This window comes from Mytilus galloprovincialis, chromosome 2 (assembly GCF_965363235.1).
Source record: "Mytilus galloprovincialis chromosome 2, xbMytGall1.hap1.1, whole genome shotgun sequence".
NCBI lineage: Eukaryota > Metazoa > Mollusca > Bivalvia > Mytilida > Mytilidae > Mytilus > Mytilus galloprovincialis.
The window spans coordinates 78,988,576-79,015,457 of record NC_134839.1 but is presented as its reverse complement, the minus strand read 5'-3'; the positions used below and the strand labels follow the sequence as shown (position 1 = coordinate 79,015,457).

The following is a 26,882-nucleotide window of genomic DNA, read 5'->3' as shown; positions in this document are numbered from 1 at the left end:
ATTGACTGTTTCCATTCAGCGGTTTTGTTCTATGTTTATTTGTAAAATGCCTTACCCGATGCTCAGTAGTTTCACTGACAATATACCATGAATGCAAGCCATATGAAACGTGAAATTCAAATTTAGGAATAAGCATTTTATTAAAACAGAAGGCGTGCATTGAGTTTTTTGACATGGTAGTAATGAAAAGTAATAAGTGTAATGACTCTCAGAATTACAAGTATGTTTCCAAACATAACATGCTTTAACCTCATATATGTACCGGTATCAAGTTGTTTGATAATTACACAGCTTTTTATCATTCTAATCGTTTAAAAGAAAAATTTCAAATGAATCATTAAAGAAAATTATTGAAATACAAGTAAATAATGAATCCTTATTTGAGAAAACATCTTTAACCTTAACTCCATGAAAATAAACAGCTTAATCTTAGGTTTTACCTTATAAATATTTAAATTGATACATGAGGAAAATCAAAAGACACATGCAAATATAAATTATTGATGTGTAGCACTGTTTTTTTCGAATCTCAAATGAAAATAAATAGATTTCGTGCCCCCTTCATAAATTTCTATTCATCTAAATATATGCAATCGCTTAATCACTAATTCACAAAGTAATAGAAGATAGAATCCATATTAATTTGCACGAATGAGAAAGCAACGTTTTGACTTATAATTCTGCGGAACAAAACTAATATCAAATCAAATACTAGTACACAAAAGGTGGTAGGCTAAAACTCTGTTTATAGGAAAACATCTCGAGTAAACTGGGAATGGTACTCGTTGATTACCAACAAATGTCATATATGATGCAGGTAAAAGGTCAATTTAATTAAAAACCAATCTCTCATCGCTCCCTTTTTCTGATATGTCGCGTGGGAGATCTAACGAAACCAGCTTTGGGGTCACATGTAGGTGTGTCTTGTTCGACCAATGAAAATGAGTCTTCCACAATCTTGAAAGTTTTTCGTGAGGTAAAGGAATGTAACTCATTTTATTTACGAAGAAATTGTCAGTCAAAAAAATTCATAAACTTTTTTGATTGGCTTATTGATAGGTCGTCAACTGATTTGCATATCATTATAAATTCATAACTTCTAGTTTACTAACATGTGACCTCAAAGCGGGTTTCGTTAGATCTCCCACGCGACATATTAGAAAACGGAAGCGATGAGAGATCGGTTTTTAATTAGATTGGTAAAAGGTTAAACGAAGGCAAAAGGGCATTTAAAACATCGGAAATTAAATTCATTATGTACTTTTAAAATGTATTAACTTGAAAGTTACTAGCACTATGAACATGATCTGAATTAAACTGTAAGCCAACACAAATAAAACAAAATATATGTGTTCTCTCATAATCATATACTGTTTCGAAACTGTTTTTGGTGAAAAAAAGTACTTTTATGTAAGTCGCATCTTGAATTGTGAAAGAAATTATATGGGTACACGGCAATGTGACAAGCATTCACCAACACGATAAACCAAGAAAATTGGAATAAATAGGTCAACAGATCAACACTTGATCCTAATCAATTACAGGATGTTTGATTAAATAAGTAAGACATTTAAATCTAGATTTTTCAATATGTGATGATGTTTAAGTAGTTTTCTTTAAAAACCATACCCTATTTATCTCAATCAATTCAATAACAATAAAGACTACATAAAGTAAATATTAAACTGTTTGAATTTGCAATTACCGAACACTTTACACTGACACTACACTTTGTAGTAACGCACCAAAGAATGATGGAAGTTGTTGAAATCAAGTAACTGTAGTGCCTTTAAACAGATTGCAAACAGTGCAGAAATATACAATTATGATTGATAAAAACGTTATCTTGTGTGCATTACATACAAATGAATAAGAAAAAAATCACAGAATTTAAATCATCATTCTGATGTTAACCATTGTATATTTGCAAAACAAAACTCACCAAAGGGAATCCCATCATTATTTTAATTTTAATACGCTAGAAGTGATGTTTTTTTCACCACATAAGTCATTATTGTCGCAGGAATATATATTAATATTTGGAATGCCAAAGCATTGCGAAGTTGCAGACCAATAATAAGAGTTGAAGTTTGGACCAATTAGCATGTATGGAATCTTGCTGTAAGTTTACTTTTCAAACGAATCAATATTAGACGTCACCGAAAATACTTGCAAACAGACAATCTCCAAGTGATACATTTTTGTGTACACCGTTGGGCGGAGCCAAAGCAATACCAGTTACAAAGTAGAGTGAAAGAAAAGGATATGAATAATTGTTTGGCTTGCCGTCATTTTGATATGAGGATTACCCTGAAGAAAAAGAGAATAACATTGACCAAAAAAAAAACCCGCTATCATGATCAATTATTAACAGAGTAAAAATATGTTTTACGACATAACACCATCACATATTAGTTTTATCAAACCTGTATAACACCGCTCCCAATAAGAAATTGAAAAATCGTCTAAACAAATAATCCACCATGCTTTTCAACATACAAATGGTAACATACGCTATGAATTTATATCTTTATGATACCATACGGCATATTTTGTTAATAGTGAACAAATAAGTAGTATATGTTACACAGAGGAATAAGTGATCAGTATGATGAACATTCTTATAGAAAATATATTTGTTTTGAATTCAGAGGTAGATTTTTCAAAAACTTATCGGCATTTTTATTGAAACCTACTGAGCGCCTCTCCTTGTCGACCGCTTCTTATTTTCATATGAGTCGGAATTTTTTCATACACTTGTCAAAAACAAGAAAAACAAAGAAGACAGATCATTTAACTTCACATTTAGATATATTAATTATGTTCTTTACATTTACAATCCAAACTTTTCTGATCAGGTTCTTTAATACATCCCCCAGAACTAGAAATTCAAGAAACAACAGAAAGGCTTCTTCTGCCTCATATGCAGACTTTTTCAGTACCATTAGACTGCAAATTCGTTTTAATGACCAATAATTGAGACTTGCGCTAATATAGATATAAAATTTAAAGACGCTCAAATATACATTTGAAAATAACACATCGTTTATGAGGCTAAAATTAAACTTCTCTGGTCGTCATAACAAATCAGGATCCTAAGGTTTTGTACTTTATAATGTAAAAATATGCAATTTCAATGTAATTGCCAATAAGGCAATTATCTACCACTAATCAAATAACGTGGATTTAAGTAACAATTAAAGTCACTATTTGACTATAATGTAGTGGTATTCGTCACCAATGCCAGTTGAGTCGTAAAGATGGCATACTCTATTGTATCTTGCAAAACCCTGCCATCTTCCCGTCTCAACCGGCAATCGGTGACTGCCACATCTAATTTTGCATAATGTATTCAAATGGTTATTTGACATTTCCCAAACTTGATTTCTGACTAAAAATGCTTTTGGTGAAGCATCTATATCTGACAAACATGACTGATTTTATTTGTCTTGCAATTTTTGTTAAACACTTTTTGATACGCATATATCAGCAAATTGCATATTCAATATGTTTGACATTCCACACCTGTCTAGAATATTATTTTTATATAAACAAGCCCCTTGTTTTCATATCTATTTTCATATTTTAAAAGTGTACATAGCAAATAAGATATTTTACTTTCTTTATCATTTAATTATCTGCCCAAAAAATTTATCATACTAACTTTTGCCTTTGGATATCTGCTAGGCTAAGCATAAACAATGAAATTTGTGCTTTGTTTTAGATGTAGAATCATATTACAGAATCTATGGTGAATACGTTCCAATAAATCAAAATTTCCAAAACCCAAAATTTCTGAGGCATAAAGAAGAACTGGCACCACAGCTTTATCAAAGTTATCTAACTGACACTTTGCAAGATTGTTCTGTCTGCATTTTTTATAATGCAGACTACATTGCTTTCTTACCTTGCTCATATAAATAATTTCGTGTTTAAAATTGCATATCATATAATAAGTTATAAGCCCCGACATGAGAATGTAAAACAATTCAAAAGATAAAAAAAAAAAAATAACATAAGAAATGACAGATAGAAACAAAAGAAAACCATTAAATTACAGTCCCTGATTAAGAACTGATACGTATAAAATGTGTCCAAGTTATATATGTTTGCGAGTGTTCAATTCTCTACCATTCCATGTGATAGAAGCATAGCAGAACAACATAGGAACACATTGATAAAATAAATTTGAAGGGGCTTGTTGGATGAGATCGACAGGCAGTACAAAAAAATATCTTACAAAAAGTCAAAAGTTCAAATTTAGTGTCTAAATAAATTTACATGGCTCGCATCTTAATTTGACGGCTCTTTCGAAAACATAATCATGAGAACAAGGATGTGATAACCCGTTTGTAATATTGTTTCTACATGTACAACGCTATTTCCCAACTAAGTATTTAATTTATGAAAGATATTAATAGAAGTTTATGTAATTCGTAACAAAATCCATTAATTATTCAAAAAAAGACGCATCAAAGATACCAAGCTTTTAATTCTATACGCCAGACGCGCTTCGTCTATACAAAAGTCGCTTGAAGGGAAAAATAAAGTGCTAAATATAAGACCATTTAGGAACAGAAATTCCTAAAGGTTTTGCCAAATAAAGCTTAAGGGATAAAGTTATCAAAGGTACCAGGCTTATAATTTAATACGCCTTTATGTGTGTCTTTCGCCATCTTGGATTGTAAATAACAAAGAACCTTATGTCCAGAATTTCAATCTAGCAAAACATAGATGAAGAATGCAAATAACTAATGGGAATGTTAATTCAAAAGAACAAAATAATTAAATTTAAAAGATTTTAACTCATAAAATATTAACTTTTTATTATCGACGCTTATTTTTGAATTGCAATTTTAAGGGGAGATAACTCTATATAGTGCATTTTCTGAAGGAATCTACATAAATTTTGCTATTCTATATTTTAGCCGTAAAAACGTACGGTGACCCTATCTTTTTTTAGATATTCTGAAAGCATTTTCTAAAAGCTATTTTCTGGTATTATATTTTTCAATTCTATCATTTAGTTTAGTTTCTAATCACATAATGCTGTTTTTTTCTGTATAATTCATAACAAATGTGTCATTTTTTCCCTACCTGTAGCTTGAGAAAATGCCAATTGATTTCTCATTTCTATTAATTTTTGAACATCACAATTAATACATTATAAGTTATATGGTTCGCTACTGACCCCTTATGGATCCATAGAGGGTAAGTAAAATCCATAGGGGGTGAGGCCGGAGGCCGAATTCCATATGGATTTTATTTACCCTCTATGGTTCGAAGGGGGCCAGTAGTTAACCGTATACCGAGTTTATCGCACTCTGGACTTTTCTTATGCGTTTTGTTGAAAAAAAAGAAACAATGAAACACAACAGCATCAGTATATGATGTCACAATTAACGCGTCATGAACACCCTATGAAATTTACTTAACCCGTACGGTCTCATAGGGGGTCACCACGTGACTGCGTTAAACCAATCACAGCTTGATAATTTACCCGCGGTGCGATAATACCTGTTAAGGTGGTACCTAACACTACAGGGAGATATCTCTGTAAAATCAGCTCAACGTTTTAATTATGTTGCGTAGTGAAGTAAATATTAAGCTTCTCAATGATAAAAATAAGTGTTCGTCAAACTGCTATATAACCAGTTTAATTTTTAGATAAAATGGTTGGTTCAAATTTATTTATATTTTTATATTTTTGTCAAAGGGTCGAAGTAAATACTTTTTATGTAAATTAAACGAGCCAAATTAATTTTAGTGAAGGTGTCGGGTACCACCTTAAAGCTATCATAGGTTACGTTTACTGAAATCTTAAACACCACTACTTTATTGTATGAATGGCACTGATAATAGACGTGTTAGAAAAGTCGTCATGTCCGTTTGAAATGGTTTTTATTATCTAAACAAAGTGGAAGGGGTTTCCTGTCCGTCTTTCCATCCGAAGCTCCCTTGATAAAATAAGGGGAAAAAAAGATACCAGAGGGACATTCAAGCTAATAAATCGAAAGAAAACAACGCAATGGCTAAAAAAAGAAAAATTCATACAGATTAAACATAGTACACAAACACAACATAGAAAATGAAAGAGTAAGCTAGTTATCAAAGGTACCAGGATTATAATACGCCAGGCGCGCGTTTCGTGTACATAAGACTCAAGACAGCCAAACAAGTACAAAGAACATTGAGGACCCAAAATTTCCAAACAGTTGTGCCAAATACAGCTAAAGTAATCTGTTCCTGGGATAAAAAAAACTTAGTCTTTCGAAAAATTCAAAGTTTTGTAAACAGAAAATTTATAAAAATGACCATAAAATTGAAAGCTACACGCACCCCACCAAAAACTGTGGAGGATATAAGATGCTCCGGAAGGGTAAGCAGATCTTACTTTACCGTGAATATTGTATAATGCCTGGTTCTTATATAGCGTTTCAATCTGACTATGAAGTTTCTTTAATTAACCATCAACATTTTCAAATTCGGTATTATTTCGTCCTAAAAAATCTCAAATCGAAGCAATGTTCTGCAAGAGTTCATTTTCGGGTTCAAAAATATTTTTTCTACAATTTAATCGAAATTTAGGTCTGTCGGCATTCACGTGCTCGTCGAAGGCCTTGTTACTATTTTAATGTGTTCTGATTTTCGTTTACCTATAAAAGTCAGTTATTTATTTTGGTCACTGACTTTGTCCGTATATTTCAAATGATTTATAAGTTTTAGGCATCATTCATTTTCTGCTGTTAATATTTGAAAATATACTGCTTTAGGTTGCATGTCTGTTTATATAAAGAATGCAATTTACTGTAGGAACGCTCTTTGCTGCTAAAACTGTGAGACTGTCGTACAAGTAAGAGGTTTAGCGCTATAAAAACCATGTTCAATCCACCGTTTTCTACATTTGAAAATGCCTGTACCAAGTCATGAATATGATAGTTGTTGTCCATTCGTTTGATGGGGTTTTGTCATTGATTTTGCCATGTGATTAGGGACTTTCCGATAGAATTTTACTCGGAGTTTAGTATTTTTTTTATTTTACTTTTTATTATATTTATATGTAGTTTAGTTTTTTTTTTAAACTCTAGAATGGAAAGTTGATAAACACTTCTGTTTTATTCGAAGGTCAAAACAAAGGGCTGTGTGGTATGTTCTCTACTAACCCTACCTTCACTTTAGGCCTACTCCAAAATTCAATTTTCACGGTAATATGGTTTTTTTATACTGGTAATAATTTGTCCAAACTGACATTAGAACTAGAAAAGGGATAAAAAAAAGGATAGATTTGTTAAATAAAAACTTCTTGTAGATAATGAATCTCCCCAATCATCCAATGTCAGGTAAAACCAGTTCTTGTCAATGCCTGAAAAAATCATTGTTGGTATAAATAATCGATTGAATTGGTTGTTTTGTTAGGTGTGAATTATTTTTAACTAAAATACAGATTTTCAAGGAAAATCCATAAACTGTAATTCCCTCAAGAAATGTCAAAATAAAAAGCTCATTCACATCAAACGAAAGGAAAACACTGTCATATTCCTGATTTGGTGTATGTATTTCTTTATGCAGAAGCTTTAAAACGCGCGACAATCATTGGTCAAAGGGAAGTAACTTAAAATAAAAAAAAAATAAGATTGTAATAGACAAACATGTGTGTTTGGTTTTTCAAAACATTACTTATATACCCTGCCAAAAAACGAAAAGCATTAGGGATTTTTAAGAATTACCATACATGTATTTTGGATGGAAATTTTACATTAACTATAAAATATATTCACTAATAACTTGTTTGCTTGAGAAGGGGGAAGTCAATTCCTTCAAGATAGATGAATAAAAGTCAATTAATAACAATTAGATTTATTTCCGCTGTCATTAACCCCTTCTTGCTGATAACACTGGTTCACATTTCCAGTAAATGTCTTCGCGGTTAGTTCTTGGCTCGTGGAGTTTTCCTGCGTATGTCCGTCGTCTCGGCGGTCGACTAATAACCTGTAATTTATTTGAAACTTTTGCCATTCATACTCACTTTTAATGTTGTCCCCTTTTAAAGCTTTTCTTGAATCTGCTACTAGCTATGGGTTCTACGTGCCCAATGAATACCCTGTACTCATTCGCTGCTTATTTATTCTTTATTCGATTTCATACATTGTCCCCTTTTAAATGCTTTCTTTTTTTTTTGTCTCTAATTCCAGGTTCGTGAAGTTGAAATATCCCTGTTATGACGTATGTTCTCCCCGCCGTACACTACTGATTCCTTGTTACATATACGCTACTTAGTTGTACGATATTTGATTTTTAGACGTTGCATCTTTTCAATGCTTTCTTTTCTCATATATGCTCTTTTTCTAGTGGGTTTGGTGAGGTGAAATTGTCAAGGGAAATCCAAAAACTGTAATTCCTTTAAGAAATGTCAAAATAAAAAAACTCAATTAGATCAAACAAAAGGGAAAAACTGTCATATTCCTCATTTGGTGTATGTATTTCTTTATGCAGAAGCTTAACAAAGACTATTATAGGTCAAAGGGGAGTAACTTAAAATAAAATAATCAAGATTGTGATAGACAAACATGCGAGTTTGGTTTTTCAAAACATTACTTATATACCTTGCCAAACAAATAGAAAGCATAAAGGATTTTTAAGAATTGTCATTCATGTATTTTGAATGGAAATTTTACAATAACTGATAAAGATATTCACTATATATATATATAATAACTGTTTCCTTGAGAAGGGGACAGTCAATTCCTTCAAGGTAAATGAATAAAAATTAATTGATCACAATTAGATTTACTTCCGCTGCCATTAACCCCTTCTTGCTGATAAGACTGGTTCACATTTCCAGTGAATGTCTTCGCGGTTAGTTCTTGACTCGTGGAGTTTTCCTGCGTATGTCCGTCGTCTCGGCGCTCGACTGATAATCAGTTATATTTTTGCTACTTGTTCCATTCATACTTTTAAAAGAGGGACGAAAGATACCAAAGGGACATTCAAACTCATAAATCTAAAACAAACTGACAACGCCACGGCTTAAAATGAAAAAGACAAACAAACAACAGCACACATGACACAACATAGAAAACTAAAGAATAAACAACACGAACCCCACCAAAAAACTAGGAGTGATCTCAGGTGCTCCGGAAGGGTAAGCAGATCCTGCTCCACATGTGGCACCCGTCGTGCTGCTTATGTGATAACAAATCCGGTAAATAGTCTATTTCGGTAGGTCACATTCATGAAAGGGAAGGGGATTGTAGTTACGATGTAAGGAACATATCCGATATCATTTGTGAAACGGTTATTCCATAACGGTCAACCAACTCGTGATGACGTCCGTAAAATTTATAAAGGGATGATTTCAACTTCACCATTTGGAATCTTGGTTTAATAGCTTCTTTGTGAGCAGCAACCCTCTATCAAGAAAATCATGATAGGAAATGCAAGCACGGGAATATCGTATCAATTGGGAGATATATACCCCGTATGCAGGTGCTGCTGAAAAGTTGCTACTAAGAAATGGAAAGTTCATAATTGGAAAGCTGAAATCATCTCTTTTGTCGTAAAGTTTTGTTTTCAACCGACCCTCATTGTCAATTTCTAGGTGTAAGTCAAGATATGATGCCGACTCAACTGTACCTGTAGTATGCTTTATCTCTAGCTCGATGGGATAGATGCGTTCCACATAGTCACCAAATTTTGAATTATTTAGTGAAAAAACATCTTTTGTTGTCCACTTTTAAAGCTTTTCTTGAATCTGCTACTAGTTATAGGTTTTACGTGCCCGATTGATACCCTATACTCATTCGCTGCTTATTTATTCTTTATTTGATTTTATACATTGTACCCTTTTAAAACAATCGTACAATACTCGACTTTCATCATCAGATAATTTCATTGTCCCTAAATCAAATACAGAATTATACAAATCAAGTTTTTTTTAGTGATCCAGATTCACTGTCCAGTGAAATTAAAAAATCAAAAAGAATATCTCCATTCAAATACTCTGACAAGTCATTATATTTTTAAAAGTGTGAAATTTACAAGTTAAGCCACAATGTATACCATAGGTGTTTTTCTTGTTGTTGTTATATAACTTTATATACTTCTATTGTATACATGTGTGTAATAGTAGATTACTTATGTTTTATTCATATTGTTAACATATATGTAGAGAGCCTTATTGAAAATTGGTTTTATCCAGTTATGAGTTACTCTCTTTAATTAAATACGTAACAGGGTATCATTCGAGCACGGAAACAGGTACATGCGGGCTATGAGTATAATTTCGCCCCTACGAACCAAGAACTTACATCATAGAAGAAAAAGAAAAGATAGCATTAAAAAGATGCGAAGCATAAAAAGCTATAATGAACAGAAACTGATACAGATGCACTGACGGGGTTATTTTAACTCATCGAAACCGGTACTTACACAAGAGACAAGAAAATAAATACAGATAAAAAATAAATCTTTAAAAAGGGGCAGCTTATAATAAGCGAGTTAGGAACGAAAAGGAAACTGGATATGAATCGGGCGCGGAAACAGGCATATACGCACTAATTGTACCTCTGCGAACGAAGAACTACAAACAAAAGCAAAACATGATAAGAAAATAAAGCATTTAAATTTAAAAAATGCAACATATAAAAATCTAGTAACTTGATATCAGGTAAGGTCGGAGACGTGGGCATACGCTTACCAGGATAATCTCAACTTAACAAATCAAAAGCTAACACCAGAGACTAGAAAACAAAAGGAACAAGAGTTAAAGGATATAGCTAACTTCTTATCTTCTTCCTACGAATTTCCTGTGTGAAGTAGGCCTCATAATAATAAAGAAACGAGTCGGCAAGAAGAGGGACACAATTTGTTCCCATTGGAATGCCGACAGTTTTTTGAAAAACACGTCCTCCAAACGTAACAAATATGTTGTCAATCAAGACATCAAGCATCTTGATAATGTCAGTTTCAGAGATTTTTTTGTTTTTGAATCAGAGTGATTTTTTACAAAGTAGGATTTATTCCTCCCTAAGACAAGATACTTGTATCTACGTTAGGCATTCTTTTTTATGAAACAAAGCAATACCAACTCTTTCAATTTGTCTATTAGTTTGGAATGTGGAATACTTGTGTAAAGTGTAGAAAAGTCAAATGTTTTAATGCTATTACAAGATGAAAGAGAGTTAGATAGTATGTACTCTAAAAGATCTTTGGAATTTTAAGTATCCACATCTGATTCGCGCCACCTCTAGAATAGGCAGTTTACAATAACTATGAAGCCCGTCTTTGATTGTTGATAAAATATATGTTAATAATTTAGAAAAAGGTTTCGTGGAGCACCGTTGTTTGTAGGGACACTTATGTAGTTTAGGTATCCAATATAGTGATGGCAGATCCAGTTCTTCATCTTTGATTGAAATTCCAAAGAAACATTGAACATGCCTATGATTATCCAGGATTTCCTCTTGGTAAGTGTCGTGAGGGTATATGTTGAGTTTCTAAGTGAAATGTCAATACCTAATTCGTTTATCAAGCAAGCAGTTAATGTTATAAGTTTTACACACAAACACGATGTTGTTTGGGGCTTTATCTGCGCGGACAACAGCATATTTGTCATGAAGGTAGGATAAGTGTTTTGCAACATTTGGGTCTTTAAAGATTGACGTAGCATGGGCATTGATAGACCCATTCAGTTTCTTAATTCAGATTTGGTGTTGTTTTGGTTAATTTTAAAGCGGTGTCACATAGTGTAAAACAGTTATAATCCGACACTGCAATGTTTATCTCTGATTGTCAAACATGTGCATTAGAATGGTCCTTTTTACCAAGAATGTTTACTTAACGAATAAAAATCACTTAAATCAATTATAATATTTTACATCTTAAATAACACATTACAAACAAGCAATCAAAGAATGCATGCGCAATCAAGATTCAATTTGCAATTGATTGTTAACTATAACCTATGGACAGAGCCTTCATATTTTAAACTCGTTTTGTTCTTCAAGATAAAAATAAAAGGTGTGCACACGGTTTAATAAAACAAATTGTAGAAATAAAAAGATAATTTTAAGATATCCCACAAAAAAGTTAGAACATTCAGTGAACGCTTTTCTAGGAAATGTCGGGTGTGTTTGACAGGAATCACAAGTAACCAAGCAATTTTTAAACTATTTAAGTTTATTTATAACCTGTATAAATTGTCTCATTTCATTCTGACATTGTTTTTCAAGCGTCAGTAATGACTCTATTAATAAACGATAGTCGCTTAAATCATCAGACGTTCGAACCAGGAGAGCTATGTTTTCAGCAAACAAACTCAGCTGATTAATGTGCGTAGGTACGTGAAGAATAGGTTTATGTAAGGAGCACCGACTCAACTCTTCGAGTCAAATAAAACTATATTCAGCAATGTGGTGGAAATCTGTAAACACATTGAACAATTCCCACAATGCACCAGCAATTTTTTCTTCTACTTTTTGCTTTCGAGAAGAAATAGTTTGGTCATCTGATACTTCGAATCGTGGTATCATATTCAAGTATAAAGAGCATCTTTTCTGTGGTATATTTTTACTTTGGTTCAGAATTTGTCGAACATTGGATTTGATTTTCAATTGATTTTGACGATCCTTTGAAACGCTACGATGAGACAGTGCCATTTTCAAATATGAAAAGTTTTCCTTGTTCAGAGAGCGGTTTTGATTAAATACGACATATTTAGAATAGAATTTTGAATTACCGGTGTCATTCTTTGGGTTTTCAGTACAATGTTTGGAAAAAGTGTGATTTGGGTATGTTCTTGAGCAGCCCCAGCAAAACACGGTTCCACAAATACATGTCATATAAATTCCAAATCCTTGCTTTTCAATTAAAATATTGCATTCCGGACAATTCCGTTTTTGGTTTTCATTTTTCTCTGTTACTTGTGGTACGCTAATATTAGAACACAGTCCTTGTTTAAGACGCTTTTGGTAAAAGGGCAAATACTCGCAAGACAACGGCCAATGAGCATTTTTAAAACATTTGAAACAAATCTTAATTCCGCACTGACATGCAATACTTGTTGCTTCATCTGTGTTTTCCACTGTGATGACCTGATTACATTTTCTGTTTGGACACCACTTTGTCTGACCACTTGAGGTCAGAGATAGCTCGTGTCGTCTTCGTTTGAGGAAAATGACGTCGGTTATGTTAGAAAATATCAAGAGGACTGAATCAGGAACTATTTCTTGACATCCATGACCTGGACAGGATATGTTTACGGAGGCCAATTGCATTCGATGTTTGATATACTCAGTCCAGCAGTCGTTACAATAAATATGTTTACATGCCTCAAGCATTGTAACAGGGTTTCGTTCTTTCGATATTAAATCGAAACAAATTTCACATTCGTCACTTAGTGTGAAACTTTTATTCAACATGATTCCAGTTTTAGGAACAGTTGATTGAAATATATCCATAAGGAGAGACTGAGCAGAAATCGAGTGTGTTTTAACGTCAACTTTTAAAAACATATTTAGAATTTTGAAGTTTTGATCCTTCGATATTTGTTTTAAATCGTGTTCTTTCTCAATAAAATCAGATCCTGATAACATGTCTATATAATTAATTGCTCTTTGCACTATCTCTGAAATACTCTCTTGGCAATTGTCAAATAATGTCAGAATTTTACCAACATTATTTTTCGATACCATATTTAGACAAACTTTGTATCTGTCATGGTATTCCGTTTGAAATCCTTCAGATTTATCTTTAAAAAATGTTAGACATGAGCACATTTCCCATTTCTGCACATCATTATCTCGCCACCAATCGGATAACCTCAAATGTTTTTCTAGCCTTTGTGTTACATTTATTATAAACGCGCGTGGTTTGCAAGGACATTCAATATAATTGCTACCAAATAGCATTCTTAAATTGACAGGATGTGTTTCTTGTTTAGGTATCAAAACGAAAACATGATCCAATCTGGTCAGTTGATCTATTACCGTTGTGAAACCTGAATGATCTGACCTGCCAAGAGAACTAATGTCCTTTGTTAATAACAAGGATTTCTGATCGCTTCTTATAATTTCCTTCTTTTTCTTATTGTCTTTGTTAAACTTATAAGACTTGGGAGAAGCTACTTCATAGCACAAAATAAAAGAAGACTGTTTATGAACAGAACTTGTATGTGTGTATGGAGACAATTCCACTGCACTGTCTTCTGTTATTGTACATGCATCAATATAATAACTGAAGTGTGTATAATTATTATGGGGATGTTTTTTACCTGATCTATAAATTTTAGGAACAACAGGAGTGTGCAGTTTTGTATCGTGTCTGATCTGATTAAGTTTATTAAATCTTTTCAATTTTAGGCGATTGGTTTCGTCCACTAATCCTATAAATTTATGACTATGATACATATTGTCGTTAAAGATCTTTTTGATTCTTCGGTAATACTAGACCTAGCATCTATCAATCTTTCCTTTCTACTATAAGTTGTTTTCAGTTTTTCCTTTGGTTTTGATTTACAGAGGAATTTAGTGCGATTTGACTTACACGTGTCATATGAACTTATTATTCTAAGTGATTGATATTCGTCAATAGACTTGTCAGCCGAAATGAATCCCTCCACCTTGTCGACTAGGTTCCATCTTCCTTTTTTATTCAGAGAGTATGGCACATTTGCAACGATATCGAGGTCTTCTAGTATACTACATGAGCTTTTGGGGGTCCGGTGAACTCCATTGCAAGCTTGAATTACGATTGTATTTGCGATGATATCTGGAAACAAAAATTCCAAAATTAAATTAAGAACCCTTTCTATATATCGATATGTGATAATGCGTTTATTTTATAATATTAGTTATAAGTTTTACATTGTAGTACAGGAGCTCCGCTGTTATACACACAGATCCTCGAAAAATACAAAATTGAAAACTATACTTTGACCAAATAAATTGTAATTAAACACAGCATCAACAAAATAATTATTATGGGTCTGTATCAGAGACACTACTTCGATAATTGTCAAATAAAAATTTGTAATTTTTTATGTTCATTCGTGGGCATACACGAATTCGCTATCTTGATTTCTCTGAGCGTGTATGTTTTGGTGATTTGAATTTAAATCTTGATTTTTTTATTTATTTTTTTTTGTTTACTCATAGATGGGAGAGAAAGAAGCAGTTATACAAAGACCTAAATATGACATAAGGCTTAATTTAGGGCCGGATTTTAATTACGTTTGATGTCTACTTAAGTGGTAATTCCTCTTATTTCATTAGTTTTTACATCAATTAAAAAAAAATATAGGATTTTTTTTGAAATCTTTAACTTCTGTCTCTGTAAATTATTTATGTTCATGCTTCGACACACAAGCACTTGTCTCATTTACCCACATACTTTAATATAACACGAGGTATCTAACTCGTTTATTAAAAAATATCACCCGGTCTCGAACTTCCGTGATATTTCGACTATATATGCAACTGTTTATCCAACTGAAACTTAAATTGCTTTGTCATAAATCTTCATAAAATTATCTGCAAAATGATGTGTTTAAAAAAAAAGGGAAAATGCATCCATAACGTCATGGTCAATGTTTTACCACTCGTAAAAACGACTCGTTAAAGTTGATCAAAAATAATTATGGTTAGTTTAACGACAAGTTGAACAACGAGAACACATGATTTAATCTAAGTGACAACAAAACTACTTTCAAAATACTTTAAACCTAACCTACTTTAACATTATTTATATATAAATATTGGATTTGTGGTGTATTCATTATGGATTAAATCTAATGTATTTAAACACTCAGTCAAGGTTAGTATACTGATTGACTCTAATAATACAACTATGAAGAAAGATTTTGTACTTTCCTTATAAACATTGCCAGAACGGCTTCGAGTGGGATTCCGTCTTTGGGAACGATTCACAATGCGGGGTACTAGCTCTTTATTCACACACAAGTCGGCAGTTCAATACAGTAAACATAAACAAGTTGGTCAAGTCCAAATTCATTTAATGAAGTCCAAATATAAAGTATAGGTGTTACAACTTAGTTAATTTAAACCAAAAACAATGTATATGAATGCGATGGAAAATCCGAACGCAGTTCATGTGCTCTCGTTGGCATATCCAAACGGAGTCCCTATATACAAATTTATCTTTCTTTAAATACCAAATAAAGTTGCTATTACATAGACAATAATAGTGCATTGACTTGACATATCAACGATATAAGGATGAGGCTTAGAAACGGGGAAATGCGAGGCTGTGCCGTGCATTGACTTGACATATCAACGATATAAGGATGAGGCTTAGAAACGGGGAAATGCGAGTCTGTGCCGAGCATTTTCCCCGTTTCGGGCCGAATCCTTATATCGTTTATATGTCAAGTCAATGCACTATTATTGTCTTTATACTGCAATCTAAAAAAAAACATTTTCAATTGTTGTTTATTGTGTTAATGTTATTTTTTTTTTTTTTATTTAAATATTGGGAAAATTCCCCTTTAAAAAGGCCTCATATCACACAGACGGAGAAATATAAAACACGATGAAATGTACATCATTACCGCAATCAATGGTGAACGAATTCGTTGCAGACTAAAATATCAACAATAAACATAAAACATAATGATTTATAGGTTGCAAACAAAAAAATATTAAAAAGTGAAATATGTTTTCCCGAAAATTGCAAAAGAAACAAGTTTGAGTCGTTAAACGCGTCGTTGTTTACATTGAAAACAAGAACAGGTTGAAGAGGTCGTATGAATAATTAAACATAATTTCGACAATTTCTATTTAAATATTCATGAGGAAAAGTGATATCAGGTCAGTGACTGTATATGACATAGAAATATACGGTCAACGCATTTTGACTGCTCAAATAGAACGAGTGCAGTATAAAACACAGTTTGTAATGGTCATTTTGTCAACAGAAATTAGATAACAGATTGATTACGTTTTTCAAAGAGAGTTACGATAGGTGATCAATCTATCGGTGAATTAAATTATGTGTGTATTTGATATGACAGTATAAAAGTTGCACAACGAACTTGTAAGATGTTTGGATTAGCTTAGAGTTTAAAAGGTTATTGACAAATAGAAATTTATAATCTTACGTTTCAGATGTAAACAAATATTTCGGACATGCAAATTCATAGCGACTTTCTAGATCATTCTTAGTATTGAATACATTAAATATGCATGCTGTAAACGAAATGTACATAATAGAAATCAATATAGTTAGACAGTTTGAAATATAAAATTTAGTACCAAAATAATGTGTGACACAACACGCATTTTATTAATTTTCTTTTTACCATTTCATGATTAATCTTAATATAATTACTTCTCATGTTTACCATACATCCTTTTTACCAGAAAAAATCTATGTCTAAATTATCTGAAACAAATGGACATTGCACGAATTTATTTACCCTGTATTTGAAACCCATACATGTTTGGTTTTCTTTGTAAACTATCAATCCATACAAAAGCTATATTAATAATAAAAAAAAAACACTTGAGTTTCCATATGTAGTCGTTACTGCACACTTAAAATCTGAATTAGGTCATACGAATGTTGCAAGAATAAGTCAATGTGCTGTTGCTACACAAATTCATATAATAAATTTCCCTTTTTACAATATCGATATAGGCAGACGGGATTTCTATTTCACCACCAATCCTAGTTCAACCCGACGTCAATAGAATTGAATAACGTAACGACATTAGCATGTACAACTGCAACACCAACGTCTTACCAAGAGACAGATGTGACAGAAGACGACAAAACTGGTTCACAAATACCGCAATTTAACATAATGCACTGCAAAAATCCATTTAAAGGTTTACTAGTATAAAAAAGCACAATTCCCAAAACAGACTGGATGGGCGATAAAGAGGCATATTCAGCAGGAACAAAACGGAATTTAAAACACGTGTCGATTTCTCTGTCCTTCTGTTGGCCTTCGAAGGTATACACACATTAATAAGTGGGAAATGGTTTTCATTTGATATTATTTGATTTGAACATTCAACGTGATGTAGTCGATTTATCTTAAAATAACATTCTTAACTAAGGCGATGGAATGATGAAAGAAATTGATGTTAAATATGTTTTGGTTTTTTTTGTAATAAGTCAAGTGTTGAATTTTTTTACGCCCGTCAGTATATTTGGTATAACATAATTCTATGTAATTATCCCTTTTTGTGTGTGTGTCAATATATGAGAGGTTATTAAATAGGTGTAAGTAGAAACCCATTTAAACTTTTATCAGGTTTAATCAAGATACACATGGCGCTCTAGATTTTCTGCGATCGCCCACCTTTCAATGAACTGCACATTCTATTATCAAGTAGTGTGCTTGCAATGGAAATGTTAAAAAAATGAATATTCAGCTTTCACATTCAGCATTTAAGTAAGCTCCGGAGTCTAAAAATGTTACAGATGACATGCAGCAAGAAAACGCAAAAACTCTCTTTTTTTTTATTCTGACAGCTGTTTCCTCAAATATTCTATCTGCCAGTCTTTCTCTCTTCACAAAATGTGTTTATATTTTGTGAAATCGTTCCCATTAAAGAATATTATACAAATCCTTTCTAAAAAACAAGATAGTGATAACGAATGTTTACTGCTATAGCATTATTTGTGGAAGGAAAAAAATACATGTATAATGTATTACATTAATTTCATAGTACTAGTGACCTAATTTATTTGAAGTGCTTGAAGTAAATTCCATATTTTTTCAAAGAAGAATTATAATTGAATGCGCCTATGATTGGTTTTGCCGAACAACATATCATAATGCATTTATCGATATTTAAATGCATAGTTTTACAATAAAGTTCTTACTTCGTGTTGCATGTTCTATGAGTATTCCCTGAATTTATTCCATTTTTAGATTTCTTTAAAACCATTTTCTTCAATTCTGCAGATAATGTTTCTTGTAGGAGCTTTCCATAAAAATACTTCTTCTTTCAGTGTGTATCAGTTCATATTTATTTACGTTGAAACCATGGAGTGAAATTGCTGTGTTTGTACACTGTATATTTATATATTTTATATTTAAATGGGGGAAATCAATAGGCTTATAATTAGAATGCCTATCGGGGATAACATATTTAATCCTCAGGGTTTCATGCATATATTAATTGCTGTTGTAGTCTTTCGTAATACTGGAATTGCTTATTGTCTTTTCGGTATACATTTGTCTTTTTGTGGCTACCTGCGTAAAAGGTAATTAATTAAATAATAATAATAATAAATATAGAGATAAGTGTTAATCGAAAGTAGAGACTGATTGATATTTTACATTAGTAGTTTATTTTATTTTAAAAAATAAAGTCGCATATGTTAATTAATTTATTCTGAAATACAAAGCAACAAGCAGTGTAAATATTCGACATTAGAGTTTAACCGAAAAAATAAATACCGTCAATGGTTAGGCGTTTTTAAGATTTTGAAACTGAACTATTTTAGAAAAATTAAAAAAGGATAAGTCCGTTTATGTCATAATTAGGATTTTTTTTTAAATTGTTTCTATTTTAATGAAAATATTATGTAATCGGTAAAATATTGGAACAACGCATGTTTTTATCGTTATTAAAATACAAATTGAAATAAAAAGAAGAAAAAAATAATCAGAGTAATCAGTGTAAGTATCTGGGAATACTGTCAACTTTTTTTAAACAAAGAGTCGAGTCGATCTGCGAATTTAGAGGGTCTAGTTGGCAAAGGCTTAGAGCGTTTATGGCGACAAAATATGACGACGTTATTACAAATTAGACGATACTAAAACTTTTGTTTTTATAAGGGCAAGAAAAAAAAAGGACAACAAAGGAACGAATGATTTGTTTTCTTAAAATTATTATCTGTATTCAACGGACATGCGGTTGTAAAAACCATGATTTTTAAATTGCGTACTGGAATTGAGCTATACTCAATTGACACTGTCATTTCTGCTTTACTCTGTCGGTACCATAAAAAAATAACCAATTTACAACTTCATTGTATTTTGGCTAATTTACAAAATGACAAGTTATAAAAGGAAAAAAAGTGAGATTTGTTTTAACCATGCATGGAAGTAAAACTGATTTAACTTAAAGTATACATTTTAATTTAGGTTTCAAACTGTTTCTACTCTAAATGCCTAATAAGAGTTTGTTGTCTGGGTATAAATAAATTTAGATCAAGCATATATTGAATATTAACCAAACCATATTTGTTTTCCGAAATGGTTCAGTTCGGGATTAATAAATAAGAATATAGCTTAGGATTTGAACTATTTTCAAACTGGCTACAAAAACAAATAATATTCATTCATTTCTTTACAACAGAGACAGTGTTCACAGTTATATTCGACTTCAGCAAGAAAGCTACCCCTAATTCCCAAAATAGAAGCTTAGAAAGAAATTAGCATACAGTGGTTGTTAGTTTAGGGAAGCAACGTCACCACTGTTTCGGAGTTTGAGATAAAGGGGCTCGCCTGTATCCCTGCACTATAAACGTTTATCAAGCGTCTTAGTGATCGTCATTGTGCAGGATAAACTAGAAATAAAGTTTGTTCAGTAGGTACTTAATCACAATTCCCTAATGACAGCTGTGCAGATTGTCAATTATGAGAATTTAATTTGCCGAAAAATTCGTGCAATATAGCTTTTATAGTTTTTCAACCACTCGCTCAACATGGAAACGGGAGTGACGACGCACCTAAACGCACGAGTGACGTTCACTAAAACCAAAGGTTTTGACGAAAATGCATCGAACTCGAAAGTTGTCTATTTGTAAATACATTTTGTTATTTAACAAGTACCCCTCACCGAGCATTCTATAGTTCACAATCAAATGACTTTGCCACAGCCGATAAAGCTTATATTCCTGGTTTTCAATACTGAATAAACAATTACAACGACTCGAAACCATATACATACCTGCCAACTGTCACTATTTGCGGGGGATTTCCACCATGGAGGCTCCCAAATGGAAATTTTGAAAGAGTAATTTTGTCCACAATTTAAACAAAACAATAAATTTTACAATGACTATAGGTTTGATAGATTATGAAGAACCAAAAAAAAAATAACATTAAAATACATTTGAAGGCCCCCTAGATGGTTTTGTAGGACTATTAGAGTCATCTTACATGAGAAACTCCTATGGGCATTTTGAAAAGTTGGCAGGTATGCATATATTTCTCAGCATAGCTGTAGAAATGGATTGGCGATAAGAAGGCATAATCAGCAGGAACAATACTGAACTTAACCGTTTATAGCCGACTATCCAGTATGGTCTTTGTTCATTGTTGAAGGCCGTACGGTGACCTATAGTTGTTTATTTCTAGCCTTTTAATTGCTGAGATGCAGTTTTAATTCTTAACTTTTATTGCGCTTAATTTTTCTATTGCATGAAATATTTCGGTTTCTGACTGTTTCCGTTTCAATGTTTATGCTTTTTGTGTAGCGTAAGTTTTTTTCAGTAATAAGTTTTACAAATGCCTTTTCAAAGTTATTTTTGTTTAGGATAAACATATTTTCAATATGGTGTGCCAAAAGTTATATCGTCATCAGAACATCCGCTGCAGAGGTTTTTTATGGGTTTTGATTGGCCTTAATTTTGATGGGGCGTTGTCAGTTTGTTTTATATTTATGAGTTTGGCTGTCCCTTTGGTATCTTTCGTCCCTCTTTTATACTTGTGTCTGTCTTTGTATTTGTCTATTCTCATTTGTTTTCGAAGTGTCATTATTTTGGGGTTCCTTAGTTAACCCATTCTTTGTTTGATTTTAGAGTTCTGATGCATTAGCCTTCAAATGGGGCACAGACACAACAGTATTGTGCATTTAGGACCTTATTCTTATTCATAAGCATTAGAATTAAAATGTTTGGCCGAATGTATTAACAGATTCCTTTTCATGAAATGCATAATCGTCAAGAAGCCCATTTTCGGTTAATAAAAGCATTTTCTTTAGTTTCGGGTAATAATAATTATTGTAATAATTGATTCAAGCTATACTTAATTGTAGTTTTAATATGGGTAGACATTATATGCGTGATAATTTTTGCCCGAGCGATAGTGAGGCCAAACGTTTTAAATCTAATGCTTATGAATAAGGTCCTAAATGCACAATACTGTTGTGTCTGGGCATAGAAAAAGAATTCACACTTCAAACCTTGTGCAAATCAGGGGCCATAACCGAAGTTCTAGCAGATCTTATCAGGAATAGAATTGAAAAACCCATCAAAAGACATTAATACGTTATAATTTACCTCTGGTCCGGTACATGCAACTTACCAAACAGGATTTAGATGATTCTGTTGACAGTTATGATTTTTCTACTTTGTACACTACACTTCCTAACAATCTTGTAAAGAAAAAGTTTTTGTATTTGATAAAATGGTCTTTCGAAAAATCTAATTGTAATTTTATTTGCTGTAAATCGTTTAAAGCTTTTTTCTTAACGAAAAAGGAGAGTATGCTAGATACAATTACTGGAAATGTGAGGATATGATTGAAGCTTTAAATTTTCTGCTAGATAACATTTATGTACGTTTCGGCGATAAAGTGTATCGTCAGGTAGTAGGTATTCCTATGGGCATTAACTGTGCCCCTTTAATAGCAGATTTATTTCTATATTGCTATGAATCTCAGTTTATGACCAAACTCAGTTATAACTACCCATCATTGTTATATTTGGTTGATACATTCAACAATACCTACCGTTATCTGGATGATCCACAAAAGAACTTACTTTATCTAAATCTAACATAAACAGCAGCAGTTGCCCTTTTCTAGATTTAGACATTTCAATTTCTAACAGGAAACTACATACTAAAATTTACAACAAAAGAGACGATTTGTCATTTCCTATTGTTGCCCATGTGTGTCCTGATGTCATAGATTTTAACAAACGTAATCAATGCATTACTGGGAAATTATTGTGTCTGGGATTTCAATACCATAAATTACTTAAAAATTTTACTAAATTCTTGCATAGATACAAAGATTTGATTAGTAAATATGGCTATACCTTATTAAAAATGGTATTTCACATCCAAAATTTTACGGTAATATTGTACTTAAAGCGCGGAAATCACTATGTGATCCGTGTTAACTCATCGAACCTTTAAACAAACCTATAAGTAAGGGTTATCGTAACAATATTGTTATTAGATCTCTGAATATAGTTTACATTGGCACTGATATCGATTTTGTCATTAGCAAATTAAAACATAACTAAATTGTATCTTCTTTTGAGGCGGGATGTATAGAGACACACACACGTTAATTTTTATCTCTTAAGAAGTCGCTCCTCAGTATCCTACTACCTGTCGATACATATATTTTTGACATTGCAAAGGTCATGTCTTTTCTGGCTGTTCATGACGTTAAAATACTAAATCCCTGGGATGTGTTTTAGTTGACTTAAGTCTCTGATGCATGCATGATTTTTTATTATTAATTGTTTTTGGCTTTTAACTAGCTTTCAGTAACTGCGAGTACTCTCAAATCGTACTCTCTTGTTAATTTGACCTGTTGATACTAATTGTAATGCGTTTTTGTTATTTTATATTAATATGGATATTGTCTATATAACAGCTTTGATTATTTGGAATATCTACTAATTTTCATATTTTGTACTATATTTGTATGAACATCAAGATTATTCTCTTGAAATCTCTACAGGAAAGTTTTATCTAGCTAGCTCTAATTGTATAGTTTTATTGTTGATATTCACCCTATGTATCTAGTGTTAAATTATGTATTTATGACAAAACTTTCTTGGTATTCCTAACACTTTTGATAATTTTATATACACAGAATTGGTATACCTAAAACGACAAAGTTATTTTTCATTTACCTGTATATATTACGAAAACCGTTTTTTTCAAAAGTGATTATTTTCTAAGGGGTGGTGTCTTGCCATGGCTTTATTTGGACTGGTTTGATTGCTTTTTGACCTGGAATGTTTGTCCCTAATATTTTATTAACTATGTATTTGCATTCAGGTATCGCAGATCAAATTTATTCGTTCTTAATGTCTTAATTTACGTTTTTAGATTGAGTTAAGCCTTCCAATTGATACTTATTGTGTGTTTTTCTATGTTGTGATGTTATACTATTGTTTCAGAAAAAGGGAGAAGGTTTTGGTACCATTTAAACGTTTAATCCAGCTGCAAATGTTTGCACCTGTTCTAAGTCAGGAATTTAATGTACAGTAATTGTCGTTTGTTTATGTAATTCATACGTGTTTCTCGTTTTTCATATAGATTAGACCATTGGTTTCCCGTTTGAATGGCTTTACACTAGTAATTTTGGGGCCCTTTGTAGCTTGTTGTTCGGTGTGAGCCAATGCTCCGTGTTGAAGTCCGTACATTGACCTATAATGGTTTACTTTTATAAATTGTTATCAGGTTGAGATTTGTCTAATGGCACTCACACCACATCTTCCTATGTCTATCAAATATCAAAACAAAAATTCACTATAGAACTACAAACCAAAAGAGCAAATCAGTAAACCTTTCAATTAACAAAATGAACGATATATAGACGGGAAGTCTGCTAAGTCTAGCTAACATCAAAACCATTCTACTAGACATTGAATGTTTCCACATACACCTGAATTCTGAATTATTACAAATCAGAGTTGAACAAGAAGAACTGAGCACACTATTCTACCCAACATCTTCATCCTCTTTAGAAAACAGAGGTGCCAGTGAATAGTCAAGACGAGTAGTAAAATTCAAGGTGAATTTACAATGTATATCACTACCAAGCATCAACACTCAAACCCAGAAGTGGATCTTGAATACGAAGACTCGGTCTGGAGCTTCCTTCGTCTAGTAAGTACCAGTAGTACAAAATCTCATAACAAAAACATTCTCTACTATACAATCTAAATACTTACATATTATCTGGACAATAACGGCTTACATGGGACTTCAGATAAAAGTGAATCCTAGCAATAAATACCAACATACTCATCACGATTCTATTTACTCACACAACACCATTGGAGCAGTTAATCTATACTGAACTGAAGGTCTAAGTAACCCGATTACATCAACAGCTCAAAAAGAACAGTTAAACAACACATCAAATGGACTCTGTCAAAATACTCGATTGCCAGAGATAGGAGTTCATAAAGACTCTTTCTACTCCTACTAAGTGCCATAGAAACAAACCAAGGACCAAGACGACCAAGATTTCCATGCACAATTTGTTAAGCAAAAATATAAATTAGAATCTATAGCATATGACGACTGGGACAAATGGGCACACATAAATTGCATTGGTATGTCTACAACAGAATTCAGCAATTTAGGCAAGGGCGAAGACTCATGGACATGCCCATATTGCTCAAAACACAACAACTCTTCGACAAAAGTATACTTCATACCAAGTAGTGATGACAGCAAACATGCCTCCCTTTACATATCTACCAAACCATTATTGCTAGACAGTATATCTGATTCATCCATACCATCTTTCAACACATCATCATTCAATACAGATATACCAATCATGACATCAACTCCTAAACTAGCTAAAACGAATATATTCCCTAGGAAACAAATAAGACTGCTGAACATCAATTTCTAAGAAAAAGGGTTAACTTCTCGAGGCAAGAGTCATCTGATCCAGACATAAAAGTAGACACTGAAACATGGCTAGATTCAAACATAATATCAAGTGAAATGTGTACTTAGAATATGAAAGTATAGACAGCCCTAAAGACCTACACAGAGGAGTAATGATAGCAGCCAAACAATCATTACAATTAAAGAGCATAATAAGAAACACAGAGATAGAATTATAAACTTGTAAAATCACTTTAGAAGGAAACAAGAATGTGTCCACAGTACACGGATGCCCCACTCGCACTATCATTTTCTATGTTTAGTGGACCGTGAAATTGGAATAAATTCTCTAATTTGGCATTAAAATTAGAATGATCTAATCAAAGGGAACATGTATACTAAGTTTCAAGTTGATTGGACTTCTACTTTATCAAAAACTACCTTGACCAAAAACTTTAACCTGAAATTTGTACTATCATTTTCTATGTTCAGTGAACCATAAAATTGGGGTCAAAACTATAATTTGGCATTTAAATTAGAAAGATCATATCATAGGGCACATGTATACTAAGTTTCAAGTTGATTGGACTTCAACTTCATCAAAAACTACCTTGACCAAAAACTTTAACCTGAAGCGGGACAGACGGACGAACGAACGGACGCACAGACCAGAAAACATAATGCCCCTCTACTATCGTAGGTGGGGCATAAAAACAAATGTTTATTGGTGCATTTTAACGCCTCCAATTAACACAAATGACACCTACCTAAACTAGAGGCTCTCAAGAGCCTGTATCGCTCACCTGACTCTACTTTGGGTTTTGAAATAATATAAAAACATAAAATTTGGCTATAAAGTAACAACACTTGGCCAGCACCTCTTAAGGAAAGGACTACTCATGCTATGTTTGATTTCATTCCATTCAGTGGTTCTCTAGAGAAGTCATTTGTATGAATTTCCCGTAAGGTCCTATGTTAAACTAAATCCCCCGCTGGCGGCCATCTTGGATGCTGGATCGGCTACAAAGTAACAACACTTGGTCAGCACCTCATAAGGAACATTCATGCCATATTTGGTTTCATTCCATTCAGTGGTTCTCTAGAAGAAGTCATTTGTATGCATTTCCCTTAGGGTTCTATGTTAAACTAAGTCCCCCCGCTGGCGGCCATCTTGGATGATGGATTGGCTACAAAGTAACAACACTTGGTCATCACCTCATAAGGAACTTGCATGCCATGTTTGGTTTCATTCCATTCTGTGGTTCTCTAGAAGAAGTCATTTGTATGCATATCCCATAGGGTCCTATGTT

General features: G+C 32.7%; 1 protein-coding gene across 1 annotated transcript; it reads right to left on the bottom strand.

Moving 5' to 3' along the window:
* Positions 1-12,084: 12,084 nt before the first annotated feature.
* On the bottom strand, positions 12,085-19,017 carry LOC143062550 (uncharacterized). The gene is made up of 2 exons (XM_076234214.1): positions 18,850-19,017; positions 12,085-14,430 (listed from the first exon to the last, which is right to left on the bottom strand). The coding sequence occupies exons 1-2, from the start codon at positions 18,912-18,914 to the stop codon at positions 12,387-12,389; spliced, it is 2,109 nt and encodes a 702-aa protein (XP_076090329.1). The 5' UTR covers positions 18,915-19,017; the 3' UTR covers positions 12,085-12,386.
* Positions 19,018-26,882: the final 7,865 nt, after the last annotated feature.